The 26,531-nt window shown below is 36.2% G+C and overlaps 1 protein-coding gene across 14 annotated transcripts in view; it reads left to right on the top strand.

Annotated features, from left to right (window-relative positions):
- SMCHD1 (structural maintenance of chromosomes flexible hinge domain containing 1) overlaps positions 1-26,531 on the top strand; it is a 112,699-nt gene that overhangs the window by 44,909 nt on the left and 41,259 nt on the right. For 13 of the 14 annotated variants that reach the window (XR_006740367.1, XR_006740366.1, XR_004984289.2 and 10 more), the window contains 9 exons: positions 3,065-3,161; positions 6,090-6,162; positions 8,305-8,447; positions 9,052-9,186; positions 13,439-13,666; positions 18,659-18,807; positions 19,674-19,762; positions 21,330-21,448; positions 25,937-26,104. Coding sequence is in view for 11 of the 14 variants with exons in the window: in XM_036417730.2 (XP_036273623.1) it covers positions 3,065-3,161; positions 6,090-6,162; positions 8,305-8,447; positions 9,052-9,186; positions 13,439-13,666; positions 18,659-18,807; positions 19,674-19,762; positions 21,330-21,448; positions 25,937-26,104 (1,201 nt within the window). In the remaining 3 variants the exon portion in view is untranslated. The remainder of the gene's footprint in view (positions 1-3,064; positions 3,162-6,089; positions 6,163-8,304; positions 8,448-9,051; positions 9,187-13,438; positions 13,667-18,658; positions 18,808-19,673; positions 19,763-21,329; positions 21,449-25,936; positions 26,105-26,531) is intronic. The other variant, XM_045574892.1, reaches the window with a different exon arrangement.

The raw sequence follows: 26,531 nt of genomic DNA, 5'->3' as shown, positions 1-26,531 counted from the left end.
TAGATGTTTCTCTCTCATCGATATTTCTGGCTCTCTGACCCTCTTCCTTCCTCTCTGTAAGAAATCAATAAAATATGTTTTAAAAAAAATGGGTACATGTGAGATAAAAGCATTGCTCTGAAAATGTCTTTTTTTCTACCTAGGTACTTGATTGATTGAATAGTGGAAATTGGTTTTCTGTCAAAATTATAAAAGAATTCCTCCATTTATGCCTTTGAACTTGAACTGTTGCTAATAAATTTAAACTTGGTTAGTTTTCCTTTTTATGTTTCCTGTATGTGCTCTCTGGGTACTTATAGGATCTACTTTTTATTGTTTTTAAAAAAATGTATTTTATTGATTTTTTTCAGAGAGGAAGAGGATTGAGAGTTAGAAACATCGATCAGCTGCCTCCTGCACACCCCTTCTGGGGATGTGCCCGCAACCAAGATACATCCCCTTGATCAGAATTGAACCTGGGACTCTTCAGTCCACAGGCTGATGCTCTGTCCACTGAGCCAAAGCAGTTAGAGCTACTTTTTATTCTTAATAGGACAAAATTTTATAGTGATATATGCCTGTTTAGGTTTCTTAATTATTTGAAGTACTTCATTCTCTACTATTCATCAGTACTGTTTTCTCTTTCTGGGATTCTTATTTATCTGATATTGAGCCTTCCAGACTGGTTCTCTGATTTTTCTTTTTTTTAATTTCTGACAGATTTTTTTTTCAACTTTATAACTTTTCTATTGAATTTTTCCTTTCTGCTATACTTTTAATTTCTGAGAGTTCTTCCTGGTTTTCTGAATGTTCTTTTATAGGTCTTCTTTTGTTTTAGGAATATAAAAATTTTTCCCCCTGACAAATTACTGTTTTTAAAAATACTTTACATAGATAATCTCTGTTGTTTCCAAGTTTGTTGCTCATGTTGATTTTTCATCTCATTACTCAGATATATGATAATTATTGGTCATCTCTTATAATTGAGTGGAGAACTAAAGTGCAGATGGAGTGTGGGAGATGCTGATGACTATGAACTACACTATAGAATGATCTGCCTGTAACACTTTCTTGGAAAGAAATCCTATTGTCAGTATTTTTAAGTCGTTTCTTCTTTCTTGGGCTTGGCTATTTTCTCAAAGAAAAATATTTAGCTTCTTGCTTTGAGAGGAATATTTAGCACTCCAAGTTCATAACCTGTCCTGTAACAAAGCTGGGATGAGAATGGAGATGGGAAGGTCTTAGCATCTATATGCATTTATTTAGGATTAATAAATTCTTTTTGTTATTTTAGCCTTCTATTTTTTTTATTTATTATCTTAACCTCTCTTGCAGTTTACGTGCTTTCCCCTGGTTCAGAGAGTCTCTGCTTTAGCCTTTTTCAAAAAATAATCTTTTAGTCATCTGACAGGCAGAGAGGGGAGGTTTGGGATATTGATTTATCCATCCGTCCATCCATTCATCATTTATCTATCATTTTGCTTTTCTATTTTTAAACTACTTTTAGAGGTAACTAGTACCACCAATTCCTGAGTGATACCTGGGAATTCTGCGGTATAGATTGGTTTCTGACTTTTTCCATTGCTGTTTTAGGGTTCAAATTTTTTTTTAGACAACTAGGTTACTTGCTACTGTGTTCTAGTAAGTTTTGTTGTCCTCTCTTTTTCCTTTCCTCTCTTTTTAACTCTGTCTTTTACAATAAATTAAAGAAATCTCTTCATTGGCATATTCCTAAGGTTTTATGAGATAATGAAAATAGATGTGTGCCTCTGATGGTTCATCATCCTAAAGAAGTTTATCCTAATGCTACTGTGTGTCTTTTTTCAAGCAAAGCATGCTGTTTAATTTTTGCAATTTATTCAGCAATACTTTTAAATATTTAAATTTCTTTTCTTTTTTTTAATATATTTTATTGATTTTGTACAGAGAGGAAAAGAGAAAGATACAGAGTTAGAAACATCGATGAGAGAGAGTCATCGATCAGCTGCCTCTTGCACACCCCCTTCTGGGGATATGCCCGCAACCAAGGTACATGCCCTTGACTGGAATCGAACCCGAGACCTTTCAGTCCCCAAGCCGACGCTCTATCCATTGAGCCAAACCGGTTTCGGCTAAATTTTTAAATTTCGTTCTTCAGAAAACATAGGTGTTTTCTCCATCACGTTGTACTTCTCTTTGTTTTTTCACTTACCCCTTGACAAAGTAAAATGTTTACACACTAAGGATCTACACATGTCCAAAGGTAATTTAAAATCAAATTGCCCATGGTGGTAGATTAGGGATCTCAGTATATATTTTAATAATATTATATCTTTATAAGACTATACTTGATTTTTATTTTATTTTTTTTACTTCATCTTAATTTGCCATTCAGTATAGGTGCCAAAAGTTCTCTGAAATTTCATTGGATAAAATGTTTTTTTTAAAATAAGTTTTTATTGATTTTTTTTTTTTTTTTTTTTTTTTTTTTTTTTTGAGAGAGAGAGAAAGAGAGAGAGGGCAAGGGAGAAGCATAGAAATATAGAAACATCCATGACAAAGAAACATCTATGTCTGCCTCCTGCACACCCTCTTTCTAGGGATTGAGCCCATAACCCAGGCATGTGCCTTGACTAGGAATTAAACTGGGTGGGACCTCTTGGTTCATTGGCTGCTGCTTAACCAATGAAACACAACTATCTGGGTAAAGGTGAGAGATTTGAAAGAATCTATGCAAAAGCTGAAGAAATGCATAACCGTGCTTATTTGGATTATTTTTTCTTCTTAGGCCTATATCTATATTTTAGCATTTGCTTATTTCCTACCTTGTACTTTACTAATTCATTATATGAAGCTTTACATTTTACAGTATGTCTACCATTTGTATTGGCTTATTGGTATCATTTATCTATACTTGTTAGATCATTTTTCTATAGGAAAAAATTCATAGGAATTTGCTTCTTTGTTCAGTTATTCATTTTTAAAAATACTGTTTTATTTAAAATATGAATTAAACCTGTGACTGACATATGAGAAACGGAACATATTTGCAGCTTATTTGTAGGTAATGGGGAGAAGTTACAAAATAATTTGTTTTTTTTTCTAGTGGTTTATCTTTACAATATGAAGGAATAACAAAGGGACCAAATTGTATAATTCGAGGTGTTACAGCTAAGGGACCTGTAAACTCTTGTCAAGGCAAGGTAAGCGTTGGCATAAATGTTACAATTGTCAAAATGAAATTGTAAATTTAAAATTGAATAACTTATTTTTGTAACAAAATGATAGTAATGTTGGGTTCTTAAAAATTAATTAGGATCATGTCACTTGACTTACCATATATATCTCTAAGAAAAATCTGTTATTTTTGCTAAACACTTATTCAATATTTTTCAACTGTCTTCATCTATTTCAGTCTTTTCACATACAAAGTCTTTTTTCAATACAGTTAATCCAGTACTGTATTGTTTCTCTTTTTAAAAATTTTCAATTACAGTTTACTTTCAATATTATTTTGTATTGGTTTCAGATAATACTGCATAGCAGTTAGACAATCATATACTTTACAAAGTGATTCCTCCAATGTTTCCAGTATTCATTTTTCTGTCATTTTTTTCATTCATTTTTTAATTCTTAGAACAGAAACAAATATATGAGAAACTTTAGCTCACTTCTGTAAACATAATAGGTTTGGTATTTGGATAAAGAAAAGTATGTTTATAGAAGAGTTAGAAGATAGAATACGGAGTTCACATATACTCTTCATCTAGCTTTCTCTTTTAATATCTTGCATAACCATCCTATATTTATACACACTAAGAAATGAATATTGAGCCGGGACCGGTTTGGCTCAGTGGATAGAGCATCGGCCTGCGGACTGAAAGGTCCCGGGTTCGATTCCGGACAAGGGCATATACCTTGGTTGCGGGCACATCCCCAGTAGAGGGTGTGCAAGAGGCAGCTGATCGATGATTCTCTCTCATCGATGTTTCTAACTCTCTATCCCTCTCTCTTCCTCTCTGTGAAAAATCAATAAAATATATTAAAAAAAAAAGAAATGAATATTGATATAATACTATTAACAACACTTTTTTTTAAATATTTTTTTTTATTGATTTTTTACAGAGAGGAAGGTAGAGAAATAGAGAGTTAGAAACATTGATGAGAGAGTAACATTGATCAGCTGCCTCCTGCACACCCTCTACTGGGGATGTGCCTGCAACCAAGGTACATGCCCTTGACTGGAATCGAATCCAGGACCTTTCAGTCCACAGGCTGACGCTCTATCCACGGAGCCAAACCAGTTCCAGCAACACTATGTCTTATAAATCTTAAAATTATAGTCTGTAAAGAAGCAGTATGTCATTTCTTTTACCTATGTCTTTTACATACATGCATTCTATCAAAAGAGTAATATGCAAATTAAGTATCAATCCACTACACCCACAAGCCATGCCCAGCAGCCAATCAGGAGTAAGTATGCAAATTAATCCAACCAAGATGGCTGCAGTCATAGAGCGAGCAAGAAGCTTGAGTTTCCCCAGCAATGGAGGAAGTCAAGATTTCTGCAGCCCTTGCCTATCTTGGCCTCTTCTGCTCAAGGCTACAATGTTTCAATTATAGAAGATAAATAAATCCCAACAAAAATGGCTGTGGCCACAGAGTGAGCAGGAGGCTTGGCTCTGCTTAAGGCTACAAAGTTTCAATTATAGAAGATAAATAAATCCCAGACTAGGGCCTCTGGTTGGGTTGCCGGAGGTCATTGCTGGAGGTCATGCAACCACCACAGATCCCTCATCCAGACCACCCCATGCCCCAAGGGAACTCCCACCCTGATCTGGAACACCCATTCAGAGCAAACCAGCTGGCCCCCATCCATGCACCAGGCCTCTATCCTATCTAATAAAAGTAATATGCAAATTGACATTTACTCCAACACACAAGAAGTGTTCAAAGATGGCTACCCCTATGTGGATATAAGATGACCACCACAAGATGGCTAGCAGGGGAGGGCAGTTAGGAGGGACCAGGCCTGCAAGGGAGTACAGTTAGGGGTGATCAGGCCTGCAGGGGAGGGCAGTTAGGGGCAAACAGGCTGGCAGGGAGCAGTTTGGCATCAGTCAGGTTGGCAGGGGAGTGGTTAGGAGGTGATTAGACTGACAGGCAGGCGAGCAGTTGGGAGTCAGCAATCCTGGATTGTGAGAGGGATGTCCAACTGCCCGTTCAGGCCCAATCCTACATGGGCAGTCGGACAACCCTCGAAGGGTCCCAGATTGGAGAGGGTGCAGGCTGGGCTGAGGGACACATACCCCCGTGCACGAATTTTGTGCACTGGGCCTGTAGTAAATATATAATTACATATAATCCTATATAATAAAAGGCCAGAGACATCATGACCGAAACAACCCGAGACCAGACCACCATGGCCCTTTGAGGGCTTCCCCTGCCCCAAGCAAGCAGTTAGGGGCAATCAGGCAGGAAGCAGAGTGGTTAGGGGTGATCAGGCAGGCAGACCAACAGTTAAGGGTGATCAGGTAGGCAGCAAGTGGTTAGAGCAATCAGGTAGGCAGGCCAGCGGTTAGTGGGAGATCAGGTAGGCAGACAGCCTCTCGCCAGGCTGGCCCCACCCCCAAACAAGTGGTTAGGGGCAATCTGCAGGCAGGCATGTGGTTAAGGGCAATCAGGTAGGCAGACCAGTGGTTAGGGGAGATCAAGTAGGCAGAGGGCCCCTCCCAGGGCTGTTCCCCGCCCAGGCCAGCCTGTTGCCTGCAGTGGGAGGCCATTGGTGGTAGGGGAGAGGGGCAGCTCTGCGCAGATGGCAAGTAGTGGCAGCGGCAGGGGTAGGGCCAGCTGCCGGCAGCCAGTGGAAGGAAAGCCCCAATCGGCCCTGATCTCAAGCCAGGCCTAGGAACCCTACCTGAGGGGTTGCAGATTGTGAAAGGGTGCAGGCTGGGCTGAGGGACCCAATCGAGTGCATGAATTTTCATGCACCAGGCCTCCAGTGTCAATATAAAATTGCTAAGTAGACTTCTATAATGGTATGAAAATAAAAAGCAAAAAATAAATCAGAATTGAGGTGATAAAATAAGTATTTATTTAAGACTTGGATTTGTTTAAATTTTTTTCAACAGACTTTTAATCTGAAGGTTATTCTTCCGGGTTTTAAAGAAGATTCACAGATTTTGAAAGTTAGATTCCTACCAGGTAATATTATTTTAAGAAATATTCCTAAATTTACCTTTTAAATAATATTCTTATAATAATATGTAATAATATCTTCTTTTTTTAAAATAATATCTTTTGATGTGATAATTATATAAGTCTTGAAAAGACATATGAATGTCAAACATAACACTGACAGGAAGCAGACTTGAGTGATGTTCTAAAAATAACTTTGGGAGGAAAATTTGAATATTGAAAATGTATTTGGGAACTATTTTTAGAGTTGTACTTACTAGGCTTATATTACAACTGGATCAGTCTTTTACCTCTTCTGATACAACAGTGATTACTTCGTTTAAGGAAAAAAAAATTTTTCTCATGTATTTAAGTTGTTAATTTGAAAATGAAGTTACATTAAAGTTTCACAGGGTAGAAAATGCTGGCTAATTTGAGGAAGAGTATTTTAGAAATTCACAGAGTATATTCTAGACTCATCTCTTCTAGGTTTGAATCTAAACTGACTCTTAATGCACTAAGTAAACTTGTTTTTTGGTGTGTTTTTTTAATATATCTTATTGATTTTTTACAGAGAGGAGGAGAGAGGGATAGAGAGCTAGAAATGTCGATGAGAGAGAAACATCAACCAGCTGCCTCTTGCACACCCTCTACTGGGGATGTGCCCGCAACCAAGGTACATGCCCTTGAACGGAATCGAACCCGGGACCTTTCAGTCCCCAAGCCGACTCTCTATGCATAGAACCAAACCGGTTTCGGCTCTAATCCATACTTTTAGCTAACCTCTAAAATGAAAGAATTAAGTGTTTATTAATATGTAATACTTTTTATTATAGTTGCGGGCACATCCCCAGTAGGGGGTGTGCAAGAGGCAGCTGATGGATGACTCTCTCTCATCGATGTTTCCAACTCTCTTCTCTCTCCTTTCTTCTCTGTACAAAATCAATAAAATATATTAAAAAATAAAATTTTTTTAAATTGCATTAAAAAAAAAATATGGATTGGAGTAGAGAGATTCTTAGTAATCAGTTGTTTCTGACATTTTTTGGAATTCAAGAGTGAAAGTGGTAAAGTAGGAATTAGCACAGTATCGTGAGAGTGGTCATCAGGTTTCATATTATAAACCAGAACTTCAATCTGAATCTGCTACTCTCTAGCGACTTGTCCTGAACAAGATACTTAATCTCTCTTGATCTCAGTACCTGTCTATAAAGTGGAGACAATAATACTGTATTACCTTATTTATTAAGATCATTATGAAGATTATATGAGAACTAGAGGCCTGATATACAAAATTCATGCAAGAGTAGGGCTTCCTTCCCTTGGTTGCTGGCACCGGCTTCTTTCTGGCACCTGGGACCTGGACTTCCCTCACAGCCCCGGCTTCCTCTGGAAGGATGTTTGGTCTAATTAGCATATTATGCTTTTATTAGTATAGATAGTACTTAATTAAAACTAACATGTTGCCTGGCATAGAGTAAAAAAATATTAGCTAATATCATAAAGTAAAATAAGTTTTTCTTGTAACTATTCTTTATAAACTTTGTTACCAGTATTTAGCATAAATTGAATTTTGAAAATACCAGTGTTTATAGAACACATCAAGTCATCTTGCTACAGAAGTGTAAGCCCTCTTATTAATCTTAGAGGAAGCTTGTGTTGTAATTTGCTTGTGACAGCAAAGTAGTAGGCAGTCTGACAAATTATCTGGTCATATCACTACATGAACTGATCATTTGAACATTATCCTTTAAACAGACATGTAGTTACATGTGCCTGAGAAATCAGTCATTGTGTAAAGATGAAGTTAGTAAAAGTATAATAAACTTTGCTTTTCTTCTTGACTACTTTTTCCCCCCAGGATCGTTTTTAAAAATGTATGTATATAGGTGATTTCTAGCATGAGTTATCACTGTGTCACAATTTGTTGCATAAAACTAAGTCTAGACATCAGGCATTTTTATACAATTGAGACAACCCTGCTCAGATATAGAATTTATGTATTTGGGGAATAGAAATGATGAAACATAGTTAAGACTTAGTTTTTCCTTTCTCAGCATTATTTATAAATTATTAAAACTTGAAATATTAAAAATTATTCCTTATGATATTTTTATATTTCAACCTTAGAAACTTGAATCTATATTTCATTGTATAATTTCCTTGTAGGTCCCCCTCATCAATTGAAAGTGAAACCTGATTCTGAATTTTTAGTTATAGAAAATGGAACGGCTTTCCCATTTCAGGTAGAAGTTTTGGATGAATCAGGCAATATAACAACAACACAATCAAAATTGGTTGTTCATTGTAAGGTAAGCTATTGTAAGATAAAGAATATGTAGATTTTATTTGAATCCCATTGTAGTAATCCCATTGTAGTAGCTGCTTTTTAGTAAGTCTTGTGTAGTATATAGGTCTTGATTTTTCCATGGAGAAATTTGTGGGATATTGCATTACCAGTAGTTTTCAGGATCCCTAAGTCAATAAAGATGTCAGCTACACCGAGTTTCATAAAGAAATTTATGAACTAAAGGTTCCCCTTCTCTCCTTCCATGGTTAATTCACCTCATTTCAGGTGAAGTATTTAATTTATGAATAGATATCCTTCAGGATTGGGGATGGATGGATGGATGGATCAATAAATAGATGACTAAAAGGAAAGCAAAACCCAAGTAGTTTGTAAAGTGAAAAAAGGAAGAATATTAGTTGAGGAAGTCAGATTTTCTTCCAAAACAGGTAAATTTTACCTAGAAATATAAAAAATTAACTCTCTTCAATCATAAATTCCCTAGAACATTATGATTCTACTTAGAATTTTCTAATTTATAGCCAGAAATAGTAGTTCTAGTGAAGTACTTGAAAATTTAAACAATTATTTAAGTTATTGAGGTCTTCAATGATTTTTTGTGCTTCTAGTTTTCAGGTGCTCCTAACCTTCCACTCTACACTGTGGATTGCAGTAGTTCTGGAACCAGTATTTTATCAGGACCTGCCATTCAAGTTCAGAATATTAAAAAAGACCAGACGCTTAAAGCTAAAATTGAAATACCTGTAAGTTGTTATTGTTATTCAGTGGTGTTATATTGAGTGTTCATACAAATAATCTTTAGATTTGTAATAAGTTCTGTAAAGTTGTTTGACTTTTTTAAATGAGGTATTTGTGCAGTTCTTTTAGCCAAAGGGAAATAAGGAAGCATGAAGTGGTATAATGAATAATGTTTTATATAAAATATTATGGTTGTTTTTGTTTTGTTTTTTACCAAACCTTTTACAGTTTCTGTAGTATTATTGATTTACATATTCCTAAAATAAATTTTCTCTTATATAAAAATTTGACATTTACGTGTCAGTATTATTTTTTATAGTTTACACTTGTTTCTTAGAAAGTTTGGTAAATATTTCCATTTAAACTATCACTGATGGCTATAGGCATTTAATTTGTATGTGTAATTTAAAAAATAATGGTTTTAATTAGTATTTTCATATAAAGACATTTTTATGTTAATATGACTATAGGATACATTTTTAAAAAATATTTTTTAATTGATCTCAGAGAAGAAGGGAGAGGGAGAGAGAAATAGAAATATCCATGATTAAAGAGAATCATTGATCAGCTGCCTCTGGCATGCCCCACACTGGGGATTGAGCCTTCAGGCCAGGCATGTTCCCTGACCAGGAATTGAACTGTGACCTCCAGGTTTATAGGTCAATGCTCAACCACTGAGCCATGCCAGTCGGGGAACCATAGGATACTTTTTTTTTATTGGATATACATCAGGGCTGAAGGTGAAGCCAACTTGATATAAGCAATTGATTCCCTAAGATTGTTGAATGGATAACAAATACTTAAACGTGATTTCTTTATATATGGTGCAGTAGTTGATGAATATCCTAATTCCAGTTGATTGAATAATTATACATCATATAACATTTAAACCTCAAAAGGGTAAAAGACAGCTTTTATTTATTTTTTATTAGAATGAGATGACTTTAAATATTTTATTTTCAGACTGGTTGTATTTGATAATTTTCAAATATTTGTTATGTATTTTCTTTTTTCTATAATATGATCAACTTATTTTGAGCATACTATCAGGAAGATTAAGGAGAAAAGATTTGGATTTAGGAAGGAATTTGGGTTTAGAAGCAAGAATAGCAAATTATTAGGGGTTATGCAAATACAGGGCAGCAACAGGCATAGGACCCAAGAATCCAGATCAGTTAAGGCAAAGACCAAAGTATAGCAGTTAGAAAATGTTATCTAAAGGTTGTGACTCTTGAGTTTTGAGTTTGAGTCAGGCAAATAATATATGCATAGGATGGATGATGGGGATGGGTTATTTATCTGATATTCTGTGAAGTAGGAATTTTGAATATCATGTGGATGGGCTTTGATAGGAATGACTGTAGCCGATAAGGAAAGAGGCATGAGCTAAGGAAGATTGTAAAGGTATTTTAGGCTTAGGCTTATTTTGAATTTTGTGAAATGCATTATACCTGGTTATGAAATAATGATGTAAGATTTTAATTTTTTGTGCCTAAAATTAACTTATAAAGTTTAATCCAGCTCATTTTTTTAATATAAGTTTTTATTGTTCATATTATTACAAATGTTCCTTTTTCCCCTCCCCCACCATTGCTCTCCTCCACCAGGTTCCCACCCCATCCTCTGCCCTTTCCCCTCTCCCCATTGTCCTCATCCATAGGTGCACAGTTTATGTTCAGTCTCTTCCCACGCCCCCCTCTCCCCTTTTCCCCAAGAATCGTCAGTTCACTCCCCTTCCATACCTCTGATTCTATTATAATCAATAGTTAATATTGTTCATCAGATTTTTTTAAATTTCCTTGGTTTTTAGATTCACTTGTTGATAGTTACGTATTTGTTGTTCATAATTTTTATCTTTGTTTACTTTCTCTTCTAAAAGAACCCCCTTCAGCAATTCATATAATTCTGGTTTGGTGGTGATGAACTCCTTTAGCTTTTTTTTATTAGTGAAGCTCTTTATCTGGCCTTCGATTCTGAGTGATAGCTTTGCTGGGTAGATTATTTTTGGCTGTAGGTTCTTGCTATTCATCACCTTGAATATTTCTTGCCTTTCCCTTCTGGCCTGCATGGTTTCTGTTGAGAAGTCAGCTGACAATCGTATAGGTGCTCCTTTATAGATTACTACCTTCTTTGCTCTTGCTTCTTTTAATATTCTCTCTTTGTCTTTTGCTCTTGGAATTTTAATAATGATGTGTCTCGGTGTGGTCCTCTTTGGATTCCTTTTGTTTGGAGTTCTGTGCGCTTCCTGGACTTGTAAGTCTAATTCTTTCACCAGGTGGGGGAAGTTTTCTGTCACTATTTCTTTCAGTATGTTTTCGATATCTTGCTCTCTCTCATCTTCTGGGACCCCCATAATTCTGATGTTTGTTCGCTTGAAGTTGTCCCAGAGGTTTCTTACAATATCTTCAATTTTCTGGATTCTCTTGCCTTCTAGCTTCTGTGGACGAGTGTCTTCTGGCTCTTTATGTTCCAAATCTTTGACTTGATTCTTGTGATCTTCCCTTCTGTTTTTAGGACTCTGTAAAATATTTTTTATTTCAGACAATGTATTCTTTATTTCTTGTTGACCCTTTATCATTTCTCGATGACTCCTTATTAATTCTAGTTGATCTCTTTTCATATCCTCATAGGCCTTATCCATCTTTTCTAGGAAATTCTTGAAAAACCTTATAAGCGTAGATTTGAACTCTATATCTAGACGCTTTTTGTCCTCCATTTCTTTCGTTTGTGATCTATTTTGTTGTTGCATTTCGCAGTTACAGATGGGACGGGGTTTCAGGGTGGAGCCTGCAGCTTTGGGACCTGCTACCGGCGCCTCTGAGAGAAAGGTGCCCTCGATTTTCGCCTGCTGCCAAACAGTCTATGCTCTCCCACAATGAGCCCGGTATTGGGGTTCAGTTCAGTTGGAGGTGGAGTTGGAGGTGGCGTTTAGAGCAGTCTGGAGCCCCAGTCTCCTTCCCGGCAGGGCAATCCCGCGGCACAGCTGAATGTCCCTTCTCTGCGTGCAGTGTGCGCGCCGCTTCCCCGGAGTCCCGCCTTACAGCCCGGCTCCCTATGGCTGAGCCTGAGTCCCGGGGTCTGGCCTAGAACTGGGGTTCAGAGCAGTCGGGGGCCCAGCACAGTCGGAGTTTTATCTCCTTTCCGCTAGGGAACGCCTGCCAGGCACTCGGCCTCCCTCCTCTTCGGCTCCGTCCTCTCCGCGCGCCGCGTCTCCGTACCTTGACTTTTCCAGCTCCTCTGCACCTCCTTCTGGTTTTCTCCTTGCTTCTCACTGTAGAATTTCCAGTCAGTCAACCTTCCTGTAGTTCTGGGCAATGTCCGTTTTATATTTTAGTTGTATTTTATTGAAATTGTTGTGTGCGGCTGCGGCTAGGTGTTCACCTGGGCGCAGCCATCTTGGATCTCATCCAACTCATTTTTATTGATCTATGAAACACTGAAATAATAACTATAATAAATTATAAGTATGCCAGCTTAGTCTTTAAGACGTTTAAAGTCCTTATCTAGCTATAAGCAAACTTGTCCACTTCCCATTTAATAATGAATTGAAAAAGCACTAATGTAACGTAATATCATTAAATAATGTACTTGATGGCAATTAGTTGTCCCTGATTTTACTGAAAGCTTTTAATATTTTACATTTTTAACCTTATTAATGAATCTTAGTCACCAAATCCCAGTTATGTGATTAAAATTTTACAAGTTTGTGGCACTTTTAAGTAAATTTACAAATAAACAGAACGAAATCCTTTTAAGTCCAAATATGCTAGTGTTTTGGTTTTAAGAAAGTGGCCATTATCTTTATTTATAACTTAGTGGTATAAAATATGGAATTATTGATAGTACAATAACTCTTAGTTACAAAACCTGTGAATGTTTGTTTTTTTTAAAATATATTTTATTGATTTTGTACAGAGAGGAAGGGAGAGAGACAGAGAGCCAGAAACATCGATGAGAGAGAGTCATCGATCAGCTGCCTCCTGCACACCCCCCAATCGGGATATGCCCACAACCAGGGCACATGCCCTTGACCGGAATCGAACCCAGGTCCCTTCAGTCCCCAAGCCGACGCTCTATCCATTGAGCCAAACCAGTTTTGGCAAAACCTGTGAATGTTAATAGTATATAAGATGATCCTTCATATTATTGGAATAAATTTTTAAGCAGTTGTAATAAAACCTTCACTGTTAAAGCCAAAAACTGTTTTCAAAAAGTACAGATGTTAGTCAACATATGTTGGTTTTCTTCTCTTTCTAGAGTTGTAAAGATGTGGCACCTGTGGAGAAAACGATTAAGTTGCTTCCCAGTAGCCATGTTGCAAGATTACAGATATTCAGTGTGGAAGGACAAAAGGCAATCCAGATCAAACACCAAGATGAGGTTACTTGGATAGCAGGCGATGTTATGCGTAATCTTATCTTTCAAATGTATGATGAAGGAGAAAGAGAAATCCATGTAACACCAACTTTAGCAGAGAAAATTAAAGTAAGTATCTAAAACAGATTGTTTATTTTAAAAAATATGTTTTTATTGAATTCAGAGAGGAATGGAGAGCAAGCAAGATAGAAACACAGAGAGAGAGAGAGAAATGATGAGAGAGAATCATTGATTGGCTGCCTCCTACATGCCCCTAACTGGGAATGGAGCCCATAGCCAAGACATGTGCCCTGACCAGGAATCAAACCATGATCTCCTGGTTCATAGGTCAACACTCAACCACTGAGTTACACTGGCTATGCAACAGATTGGTTATTTTTAAGAATTTTTTTTTTTTAACTTTTTGTTTGGAAGACTCTGAATAAGAAATTTTGCTTAGAGAATCAACTTTTTACTTTTTACTTTTGTCTTTGCAGCTTACAGGCAGCTTATGGTTGGGTTTTATTTTTTTATTCAGTCTGCTAAGTCTGTGAGTGACTTAGGTGTTTATGTAGGTGGGTTCTGATTTATGGTGAAAATCAGATTATGTTGCGCTATAGGAATGGATCTCAGATGTAACCTGAGGACTGACCTATTATGTATATCCTGGTTTGGAGATTTTTGTGTGTGGTCACTATTAGGTTTGTGAAAAACTTAAGTTGCATATGTGCCATAGTGTTTTTCCTTTTATGTTTTTGTTATCATAAATTATCCCTGTTTTAGCTGTAAGTTTTTTGATGATCTTACTTGTAGTGTTGTGACCTTTTTTGTGACCTTATGTTCTTTGTTTCAGGTACAATAACTCCCTTAAGTATTTCCTGCAATGGAGGTTTTCTGGTGATAAAATCCCTTAGCTTCTATATGTCTGGGAACGTCTTTATTTCTCCTTCATATTTAAAGTTTAATTGGATATATTGTTTTTGGCTGGTAATTCTGGTAATTTCTCTCTTTCAGATATTTGAATATTTGGTTCCACTCTCTTCTGATTTGTAGAGTTTCTGCTGAGAAGTTGGATGAAATTCTGATAGGTCACTTCCTTTGTTTGTAGGTCACTTCTTTCTTTTCCTTGCCTGCTTCGAGGATTTTTGTCATTAATTTTAGACAGCCTTAATACCAGGTGCCTTAGAGAGGGCCTATTTGGATTGAGATAACTAGGTGTTCTCTTTGCTTCTTGAATTCGAGGATCTAGTTCTTACTATAGGGTTGGGAAGTTCTCATCCACTATTTGTTTGAATAGACTCTCTGTTCCATGCTTCTACTTCTCCTCCGGAATACCTATAATTCTAATATTGCTTTTTCTTTTTTTCAATCTTTAATTTCTTTATTGATTAAAGTATTACATATGTGTCCATATTCCCCTATTAACCCCACTCATGCCCTCAACCCCTGTTGTCTGTGTCCATTGGTTGTGCATGCATGCATATAAGTCCTTTGGTTGATCTCTTCCCCTTACCCTCACCCTCCCCTACCTTCTCTCTGAGGTTTGACAGTCTGATTGCTGCTTCTCTGTCTTTGGATCTGTTTTTGTTCATCAGTTTATGTTGTTTATTATAATCCACAAATGACTGAGATCATGTGGTATTTGTATTTCTCTGACTGGCTTATTCCACTTAGCATAATGCTTTCCAGTTCCATCCATGCTGTTGCAAATGGTAAGAATTCCTTTTTTTTTTTTTTTTTTTTTTTACCACAGTGTAGTATTCCATTGTGTAGCTGTACCACAATTTTTAATTCATTCATCTGCTGATGGGCACTTAGGCTGTTTCCAAATCTTAGCTATGGTGAATTGTGATGCTATAAACATAGGGGTGCATATATCCTTTCTGATTGGTGTTCCTAGTTTCTCGGGATATTTTCCTAGCAGTGGGATCATATGGTCAAATGGAAGTTCCATTTTTTGTTTTTTGAGGAAACTCCATACTGTTCTCCACAGTGGTTGCACCAGGCTGCATTCCCACCAACAGTGCATGAGGGTTCCTTTTTCTCCACAACCTCGCCAGCATTTGTCATTTGTTGATTTGTTGATGATAACCATTCTGACAGGTGTGCGATGGTATCTCATTGTTGTTTTGGTTTGCATCTCTCATATAATTAATGACTTTGAGCATGTTTTCATATATCAAGTGGCCTTCCTTCTGTCTTCTTTTGAAAAGTATCTTTAGGACCATTGCCCATTTTTTGTTTGGGTTGTTTATCTTCCTTTTGTTAAGTTGTATGAGTTCCCTGTAAATGTTGGAGATTAAACCCTTATTGGTGATAACATTGGCAAATATGTTCTCCCATGCAGTGTGTTTTCTTCTTGTTTTGTTGATGATTTCCTTTGCTGTGCAGAAGCTTTTTATTTTGATGTAGTCCCATTTGTTTATTTTCTCTTTAGTTTCTAGTGCCCTAGGAGCAGTATCAGTGAAGATATTGCTTCGGCATATGTCTGAGATCTTGCTGCCTGTGGATTCCTCTAGAATTTTTATGGTTTCCCTCCCCTGCTGGCCTGGTCGCCACAATTTCCCTCTCCTACCGATCTGGTCACTCCTAACTGCCCTCCTCTGCTGGCCTGATCACCCACAACTCCCCTTCCCTACCCACCATCTTGTGGTGGCCATCTTTAACCGCATGGGGATGGCCATCTTGTGTGAGGGTCAATTTGCATATTACCTCTATATAGGCTATCCTATAGTCATCTTGAGTTTCCAAAAATAATAACTGATATTTTAAAAGACTTGTTTAACTAGGGGTTCAACTGACCATATTTAAAAATTTTTATTTGGAATAACCTCTGCTCCAGCCAGTTTATGTTTTTCCTCATTAATAAGAGAAGAAAAGTAATCCTAAAGGAAGGCACAAGTCATTTTTACTTATATCAGCAGAGTTGGATGAGTGGTTTAAAAGTGGTGCCAAAGAACCTGACTTCTAAACTGGTTCCACATTCTTTTTCATACTGAGCTAAAGAAGAATTGACTGGAGAGCCTTTTCCTTTATGTACCTTTTTTTATCCATTCTCAGAGCTTGTGGCCTACATTTGATACATTTTTGCCTCAAATCTAGTAGTTTTATATTTCTTGGGTTCCAGAGATTTTAAAACACCTCTTCATTGATAATACCAAATATTAAGTACTGTTGTTTTAATCAAATGTATAGTCTTTAAAATATTTTTTGAGTTGCTGAAACCGGTTTGGCTCAGTGGTAAAGCATCGGTCTGTGGACTAAAAGGTCCCAGGTTTGATTCCGGTCAAGGTCATGTACATTGGTTGCGGGCACATCCCCGGTAGGGGGTGTGCAAGAGGCAGCTGGTCGATGTTTCTTTCTCATCAACGTTTCTAGCTCTCTATCCCTCTCTCCTCCTCTCTGTAAAAAAAAAAATAAAAAAAAATAAATCAATAATATATATATATATATATATATATATATATATATATATATATATATATATTTATTTATTTATTTATTTTGTGGTCTTTATAGAATTCTCCAATACTGAGGAAAGTCAACCTAAACTAGGAATTCATTGAAGGGATAACACAGCTTTTTGTGTAACTCCTACTTGCTTCCATTATTAAAAAAAATAATAATAAGTATAATAAAGACTAAATGAGAATGAAACATGGTTTTAAAAGATTAAAAGGTAACTAAGCCAATAAGAGCATCATAAACGGGGATGAAAATATTAGAATATAGAAAGGATTAGAAGTTTAAAAGTAGGATAGAGTGGGATAATCAAGTTTAAAATATGGATCTAGTAACAAATTAAAACATGGGATGCAAGAGGTGCAAAATTAAATTAGATCTAAAAGCATTCAAGAATGAATTAAAGCTAGAAGAGGTCAATGAGGAGAATAAGGGGACATATGTAATACTTTTCAACAATAAAGATTTAGCTCTAGCTGGCTTGGCTCAGTGAATAGAGTGTCAGCCTGTGAACTGAAGGGTCATGGGTTCGATTCTGGTCAAGGGCATATTCCTCTGTTGTGGGTTCCATACTCAGCTCAGTAGGGGGCATGCAGGAGGCAGCCTATCAATGATTCTTTCTCATCATTGATGTTTTTATCTCTCCCTCTCCCTTACTCTCTGAAATCAACAAATATATATTTTAAAAATGACAAAGATTTAGCCAAAACCAGTTTGGCTCAATGGATAGAGTATCGGCCTGCAGACTGAAAGGTCCCGGGTTCGATTCCGGTCAAGGGCATGTACCTTGGTTGCTGGCACATCCCCAGTAGGGGGTGTGCAAGAGGCAGCTGATCGATGTTTCTCTCTCATCGATGTTTCTAACACTCTATCCCTCTCTCTTCCTCTCTGTAAAAAATCAATAAAATATATTTTAAAATATAACAAAGATTTAGCAAAAGTATGTATTAAAGCCAAAAGGTAGCCAGAGGTTGTTACCATCGGTGGGCATAATTTCTGTGTTTGCTGAACAAAGGTCCACTCAAAATCTCTTCAAAGTCTTTATTAATAAGATTCTTTTCAAAAAGTAAAAATTACCTCTTAAGAATTGATCGTGTAATTTGATCTGAATATTATTTTTAAACCATAATTATCACAGTGAGAATCTTGTAGCAGAACTCTAAAGAAATAACCTAAGAATCTTCATTTTATTGCATTGAAAGATATGGCAACATTAACAGCAGAAACAACATAGAAGATACTTTTTTATCATGATAATATATGACCCACCATCATTCTGGTTATAAGGGGGACTTTTTCCTCAGAGGGAGAAAGCCTGGGTTATAATTTAACTTTAAAAGTCTTCACTTATATTAAAACCAGTTTGGCTCAGTGGTAGAGCATCGGTCTGCGGACTGAAGGGTCCCCGGTTCGATTCTGGTCAAGGGCAATGTACCTTGGTTGCGGGCACATCCCCGGTAGTGGGTGTGCAAGAGGCAGCTGATCGATGTCTCTCTCATCAATGTTTCTAACTCTCTATTTCCTCTCTCTTCCTCTCTGTAAAAATCAATAAAGTATATATTTTTTTAAAAGTCTTCACTTAGTAAAACAGTTAGTTGGCAGTAGGAGAATATTAGACTACACTTTTTATTATTGCTAACTATGTAATTTTTCTCTTAGGTTAACTGGACTCCTGAGATTAGCAAAGAACAGTTGCTGAAAGGTCTGCTTCCTGATGTACAAGTACCAACATCTGTAAAAGATATGCGCTATTGCCAGGTTTCATTTCAAGATGATCATGTGTCTTTGGAAAGTGCATTTACAGTAAGGTTTGTGGACATATTACAAGTGGAAGCATTTCAAAATTCAGCATATGGCAACAAAAATACTTTTCTCAAGAGCACTCATGTAAAAGTTCTTTTTAATGTAGGAAATACCATAATTTCTGTGAAATATGGTAGATTATCTTTGGAATAGAATCTTACTAGAGATAGTGATTAGTTTTTAATATCAGTATAGCTCTGGGCTTAATTACTTAGCCCTCTAGTATCTGTAAGAACCAGAACTTTCAGTAAAGGAAAGTCTTCCTTGTGCAAGCAACAGGAAAGACACGAAAAATACGAAATATACAATCTAATTAGTCAATGTATTGTTCAGAAGGAAATATTCCTTGGTTATTTTGAGTTTCAAAGCTAACTCCAGCCAGACCCAATATATAGAACTTATAGAAAAGGGGAAGGCAGGTAAATATATTAAAATTTTTTCACATTCACCTGTCACTTCCTTGGCCATCTCTTTTCTGGCAACCTCCTTCATTTCAATTCCTCTACCCATTTTCATACTATTTCCAACACTTTAAATAGCTCCAGAAAATTTTCAGATGTACTGCTTTCCAACTATAGCCAGATCTCTTAATGGTTATTTTTAACCTTTTCTTTCTCAGTGCTCTCTTATAATTTATTTTTAATACAGCATAGCTATTATGATTTAACACTTAAATAATTTTTTCTGTCAGTATCCTGTAGTCTCTTTGCAAGCTATCTTTATTTACTCTTGGGTTATTTGGAGGGGAATTACTGCATTTGAGTTTTAGAAGGTGAGTGATACATATATTTTTAACATATTGTAACTACTTTAAGTTTTTTGTACAATGAATGGTGTGACTAAAACCTTTTAACTTGTTAACCAATTTCAGACCCCTACCTGATGAACCTAAATATCTAAAGTGTGAGTTGAAAGGAGCAAAAGCAGTACAGATGGGCCAAGAGCTTCAAGGGGAAATAGGTTAGTATGTCTAGCTTAAAAAAACACACACACATAAAAGTATATAATACGTATTTATGTTCATGTTTTGACATATATAATCTGAAAGGAAAGCTTTGGGTTTATATATAATTATTGGCTTAAAAATCCATTGTCAGAAAAGATTGAAGTGTTTTCACTATTTTTGCCCAGGTTGACATACTATGACGTTAATTTGGTAAAAGGTTTGTTGGAAAAAATGTTGTCTCATATCAGTGAATACATATGTATCCAGTTCTTTTCATATATCTAGAAGTGATTTTCAACCTTTTTCTTCTTTTACACATAAACTAATGGTAATTACCTCCTCTTTTTGCTCCAAAGTGACTTTTTAAAAAATCAGGTGCCTACACTTGTATGTGTAGTATGAAGAATTAATCAGATACAACCTTATTATGCAGTTTGATTAATAAGCAACTCTATTATATGATCTATATATTTATGGTTTAAGACAGGACATTCACACTGCATGGCTTTTGTTATGTTAGCCAGTATCACTTTTTAATTTGCTAATCTAACGGAAAAGAGATCAGTGTCCCTGACTAGTCAGGTATTACAACTTTTACATATTCTTGTGGCACACCAGGGTGTCAGGGCACACTGGTTGAAAATTGCTGATCTAGATATGTAATACTAAATTATTTTCTTTAAATTTTCATGGTAAGAATCTGGTTAGCATCAGCATCATTTTAAATATATAAATACAAATGCATATATGTATATTCTTGATGTTTTTGTTTGTGATTGATTATAAAGTGAGTATAACTATATTAATAAAAGGGTAATATGCTAATTAAACTGGATAGACTGGACATCTTCTGGACGTCCTTCTGAACAAAGCCATGGTGGCAGGGCCAAGGCAGAGGCAGTTAGGGGTGATCAGGCCATTTGGGGGTGATCAGGCCAGCGGGGGGGTCAGTTGGGGATGAGCAGACCGGCAAGGACGTGGGCAGTTGGCGGTGATATGGTCGGCAGGGGGGGAAGTTGGGTCCAGCAGGCCAGCGGGGTTGGAAATTGTGGGCAAGCAGGCTGGCAGGGGGGGGGCAGTTGGGAGTGATCAGGCCAGCGAGAGGAGACAGTTGGGGGTAAGAAGGCCAGCATGGGGGCAGTTGGGGACAATTAGGCTGTTGGGGGGAAGTTGGGGGCAAGCAGGCCAGCAGGCAAAGTGGTTAGGGTCAATCAGGCAGGCAGGCAGGCAGACAGGCGAGGGGTTAGGAGCCAGCACCTCCCGGGTTGCAAGAGGGATTCTGACTCCAGTTTAGGCCTGATCATCGGGCCTAAACCAGCAGTAAGACATCCCCCCAAGGGGTCCTAGATTGGAAAGGGTGCAGGCCAGTTTGAGGGACACACACACACACACACACACTACACACACACACACACCATGCATGAATTTCGTGCACTGGGCCACTAGTTTTTTATAAAAATACAAACAAGTACAAAGAGTGAGTTTTTAGGCATAATTTTATTGAAGTATATAAGTATTATTTTATAGATATTTGTATCTTTTATTAAAGGATATCTCTTTAAAATCAAACTTTCCTTTTAGTTGTAATAGTTACAGATCAGTATGGAAATCTGATTCAAGCATTTTCACCAAGTTCTTTATCTGCCTTGGGAATTGCTGGTACTGGACTTGATAGCTCACAGTTGAAAACTACCTTTCAGGTATGGCTGCTTTTCACTACAGTTGGCTAATGCCATTGGTTTACATGTGTCAGAATTGGGGGGGAAACTAAAATAACTAAAAGAAATTTGATTTTAGTGTTTATAGCAAAAAAGTCATATAAGGAATTACAAAAACTTTTTTGTACCGTATTTTTCGGACCATAAGACGCACTTTTTTCCCCCCAGAAGTGGGGGGAAAAAGTCCCTGCGTCTTATGGTCCAAATATAGCCTACACATATACTTTTTAAAAAAAGTTTTTTTACTTGCCCGGCTCTGTGTGGTCTCTGTGTGCTTGCCTGGCTCTAAAATGGTTCTAAATGCTGCTGTTTACTTTACAGGGTTGATTACATGTGTTTATGACTGTGATGTTGGGTTTTAATGCACATAAAATATTTTAGGACACTATTTGTTTCAGATCTTTTTTTCTTCATTTCCCTTCTCTAAAAACTGGTGCGTCTTATGGTCCGGTGCGTCTTATGGTCCGAAAAATACGGTAATTAAAATTTTTGAACATATGCAAAATATAGATTAAATAGTATAAATAAATCTCATGCTCCCATCACTCAGCTTCAAGTCATTACTTCCCTCCTTATGATATCATTTTGAAGCAATTTCTTTATTTCTCCCCAATATTTTTTATTGATTAAGGTATTACATATATATCCAAATACCTCCAATAACCCCCCAATCCACTCCCCTACATGCCCTCACTCCCCCATTGTCTCTGTCCATTGGTTATGCTTGTATACATTCATACAAGCCTTTTGGTTGATCTCGCCCCCTTACTCCCACCCTGCCCTACTTTCCCTCTGAGTTTTGAGCATCTGTTCAATGCTTCTCTGTCTCTAGATCTGTTTTTATTTATCAGTTTATGTTGTTCCTTATAATCCACAAATGAGTGACATTTATCTTTCTCTGACTGACTTATTCCACTTAGCATAATGCTCTCCAGCTCCATCCATGCTGTCGCAAATGGTAGAAGTTTCTTCTTTTTTACAGCAGCATAGTATTCCATTGTGTAGATCTACCACAGTTTTTTAATCCACTCATCTGCTGATGAGCACTTAGGCTATTTCCAAAGCTTAGGTATTGTAAATTGGGCAGCTATTAACATAGGGGTACATATATCCTTTCTGATTTGTGTTTCTAGTTTCTTGGGGTATATTCCTAGAAGTGGGATCACTGGGTCAAATGCGAGTTCCATTTTTAGTTTTTTGAGGAAACTCCATACTGTTCTCCACAGTGGCTGCACCAGGCTGCATTCCCACCAGCAGTGCATGAGGGTTCCTTTTTCTCCACAACCTCACCAGCATTTGTCATTTGTTAATTTGTGATGATAGCCATTATGATAGGTGAGAGATGGTATCTCATTGTTGTTTTGACTTGCATCTCTCATATAATTAGTGACTTTGAGCATGTTTTCATGTCTCTTGGCCTTCTGTCTTCTTTTGAAAAGTATCTATTTAGGTCCATTGCCCATTTTTTGTTTGGGTTGTTTATCTTCCTTTTGTTAAGTTGTATGAGTTCCCTGTAAATGTTGGAGATTAAACCCTTATTGGTGATAACATTGGCAAATATGTTCTCCCATGCAGTGTGTTTTCTTCTTGTTTTGTTGATGATTTCCTTTGCTGTGCAGAAGCTTTTTATTTTGATGTAGTCCCATTTGTTTATTTTCTTTTTAGTTTCTATTGCCTTAGGAGCTGTATCAATGAATATATTGCTTTGGCATATGTCTGAGATTTTGCTGCCTGTGGATTCCTCTTAAAAAAATATTTTATATATATATATATATATATATATATATAAAATATATATATTTTTTTGTTTGTTTGTTTTGTTTGTTTCCCATCTTATGTTTAAGTCCTTTATCCATTTTGAGTTTATTTTTGTGTATGGTGTAAGTTGGTGGTCTACTTTCATTTTTTTGCATATATCTGTACAATTTTCCCAATACCATTTACTGAAGAGAATGTCCTGACTCCATTGTATGCTCTTGCCTCTTTTGTCAAATATTAATTGAGCATAGTGTTTTGGGTCATTTTCTGGGTTTTCTGTTCTATTCCATTGGTCTATATGTTCGTTCTTATGTCAGTACCAGGCAGTTTTGAGAACAGTGGCTTTGTAATACAGCTTGATATCTGGTATTGAGAGCCCTCCTACATTTTAGGATTGCTGCAGCTATTCATGGTCTTTTTTTTATTCCAGATGAATTTTTCGAGAGTTTGTTCTAGGTCTGTGAAATATACTGTTGGTATTTTAATGAGGAGTGCATTGAATCTATAGATTGCTTTGGGTAGTGTGGACATTTTAATGGTGTTGATTCTACCAATCCATGAACATGGTGTGCTCTTCCATCTTTTTGTCTTCCTCTATCTCTTTTTTCATGTCCTGTAGTTTTTTGCATATAGGTCTTTTACCTCCTTATTTAAGTTTATTTCTAGGTATCTTAATTTTTTTGGTGCAGTGGTAAATGGGATATTTTTCTCAGTCTCTCTTTCTGTAAGTTCACTGTTGGTGTATAGAAATGCCATAGATTTCTTGGTTGTTAACTTTGTCTCCTGCTACATTGCCAAATTCATTTATTAAGTCTAATAATTTTTTGATGGAGTCTTTAGTAGGGTTTTCTGTGTACAGTATCATGTCATCTGCGAATAATGACAATTTTACTTCTTCTTTTCCAATTTGGATGTCCTTTATTTCTTCTTCTTGTCTGATTGCTGTGGAAATAAAGGACCCCTTCAACATGTTTTTCTGTCCTATTTTGTCTGACCAAATTCATTGTCAGTTTTTAGTTCTCATTCCATCTTTCAGACCTATCAGTATTTTACATTTTAAATTTAGACTCCCTCACCTAAATATGGCCTAAAAAACCTAGTAGTATTCCTCCACAGCATAATCTGCCACCTTTCTTCTTTCATAGCTTAATGTTTGCCAGCCAAGAAGACTTTATTTTTTCAAATTGTCATTTTATAACTGATATGTACTATCTTGACTCACTTTCAAACAACAGGAATCTACCCGCAGTCTCTGCAGAGATAAAAGAGCTTTTTGTGGTTTTTAAATAAAAAGTAGTTTTAATATATCGTTGTTTCTTAAAATCATTCCATTTCTGTATCTACATAAAATGTCCTGCTCTTCTGAAATGCATTCCTCTGATAAATTCAACATTAGACCTTAACAGTGTGCCTTTAAGAATTTTATTTGAATTCTATTTGTACTTATCTGAAATTTTCAAAGGCATAAACAGATTACATTTTCAAGATTTGAAGTAAAACCAGAATAACTTCCAACGTGACATAAAAAATAAATCACTTCTTCAAAAGGGCTTTTGGTGTTTCACTATTAAATGTGACATTCTGGCCCCGCTGGTGTGGCTTAGTTTTGAGCATCAACCTATGAACCAGGAGTCACCATACATTTCCCCATCAGATTATATGCCCAGATTGTAGGCTCTATTCCCAATAGGGGGACATTTAAGGGGCAGCCAATCAATGCTTCTCTAACATCATTGGTGCTTTTTTCTCTCCTTTCTTCCTATCTCTGAAATCAAAACATATTAAATGTGAAATTCTAGGTTATATTTCACTTATTTTTAACTTTCAATATGTTTTACTAATGAATATTCATTTTGTTTTTAAAATATTAAAAAAATTCCCACTGGCTGTGTGCTCATTGGGGTTTTGGGGAGATAAATGTGGATTATTTTACAATGTCTTTTTACAGAAAATATTCTACAAACAATTGTTTGCAAAAAACATAAAATTTTAAGTTTAATTTTTAAAATATGGTGAATTTGTACTCAGTGGACATTTAAGATGATGAATTCATTAAGAGTCAGTATTAAAATTCCAATATTACAGTACTCCTGCCAGTATAAAACTGGTTTATGTCATTCAATCACATTGTAAAAATTACAAGCTAGTTTCATTGGTTTCCATTAATATGATGTTAGGTATTCTAAGTAGCAGGGATTAATCAGTGACAAATCAAAGCTCCTACCTTCTTAGAGATCATGCAATATGATCCTTCTTGGAGAGCATGCAATAGGTAAAATATGACTAAGAAGAAAAATAAATCATGGTAAGAAAAAGTGTGACATTACATAGATCCGTCTGGGAATACCTCTCTGCATAAGATATCCTATATGCGGGGAAAAAAAAAAAAAGCCATGTCAATATCTGGTAAAGAATGTTACAGAGGAAAAGAGCAAGTGCAAAGGTTATTGGGCAGACACCTGCTTGGCTATGTGGGAACAGAAAGGAGACCCATATAAGTATAAATAAGATAGGATTTAGACAAAGTAAGATAAAAGTACATAGCCAGACTTTTTAAATCTCTCCTTCACAAAAAAAAAGAAATTTAGTTTCTCCTCTGAAGGAAATGAAATTCATGGTATGTCAATGTTGACATGTGTGCAAGTTATTTGCAATTGTTTTACCCAGAAGCACATCATTCTATCTTCTCAATGTACTTTTTTTCCTCACTAGGAAAATACACAGAGTATAAGTGTAAGAGGCATCAAATTTATTCCAGGTCCTCCTGGAAATAAGGAACTTTGTTTTACTTGGCGTGAGTTTTCTGATTTTATTCGAGTACAGCTAATTTCTGGACCACCAGCTAAACTTCTCCTTATAGATTGGCCAGAATTAAAGGAGGTAAGTAACTTCCTGCCTTGATTCAAAGAATTTAATATATCACATGGCTTCTTTCAGTTTGTCAGTAGATCAAAATAGATATATTTTGTTATTAAAGTAACAACAGATAACAATAGGAACATTAATAGCAAAAGGGCAAAGAAATACGATTCTTTATACTTCATTATTTAATTCATTACTGTGTCCTTGTTTGTTAGAAAATAGTATAATAATTCAAATCCTAAGTATATTTTCAAACATGCATAAAAATGAAAATAGTATAATAAAACTCTTAATGATTTTTGCCAATTTTGTTTCATTCTCACTGACTTAAAAAATGTTTTTGTTGGAGTTTTAAAACACTTATCAGATATCAAGTCATTATAACCATAAAAACTTTATTATGTCTTCCTATGCAAGTACTTAAATCTTAAAATCTAATTCTGCA

Source organism: Pipistrellus kuhlii, unplaced genomic scaffold, assembly GCF_014108245.1.
Source record: "Pipistrellus kuhlii isolate mPipKuh1 unplaced genomic scaffold, mPipKuh1.p scaffold_m20_p_6, whole genome shotgun sequence".
Lineage (NCBI taxonomy): Eukaryota > Metazoa > Chordata > Mammalia > Chiroptera > Vespertilionidae > Pipistrellus > Pipistrellus kuhlii.
This window is presented reverse-complemented; position numbering and strand designations above follow the sequence as displayed.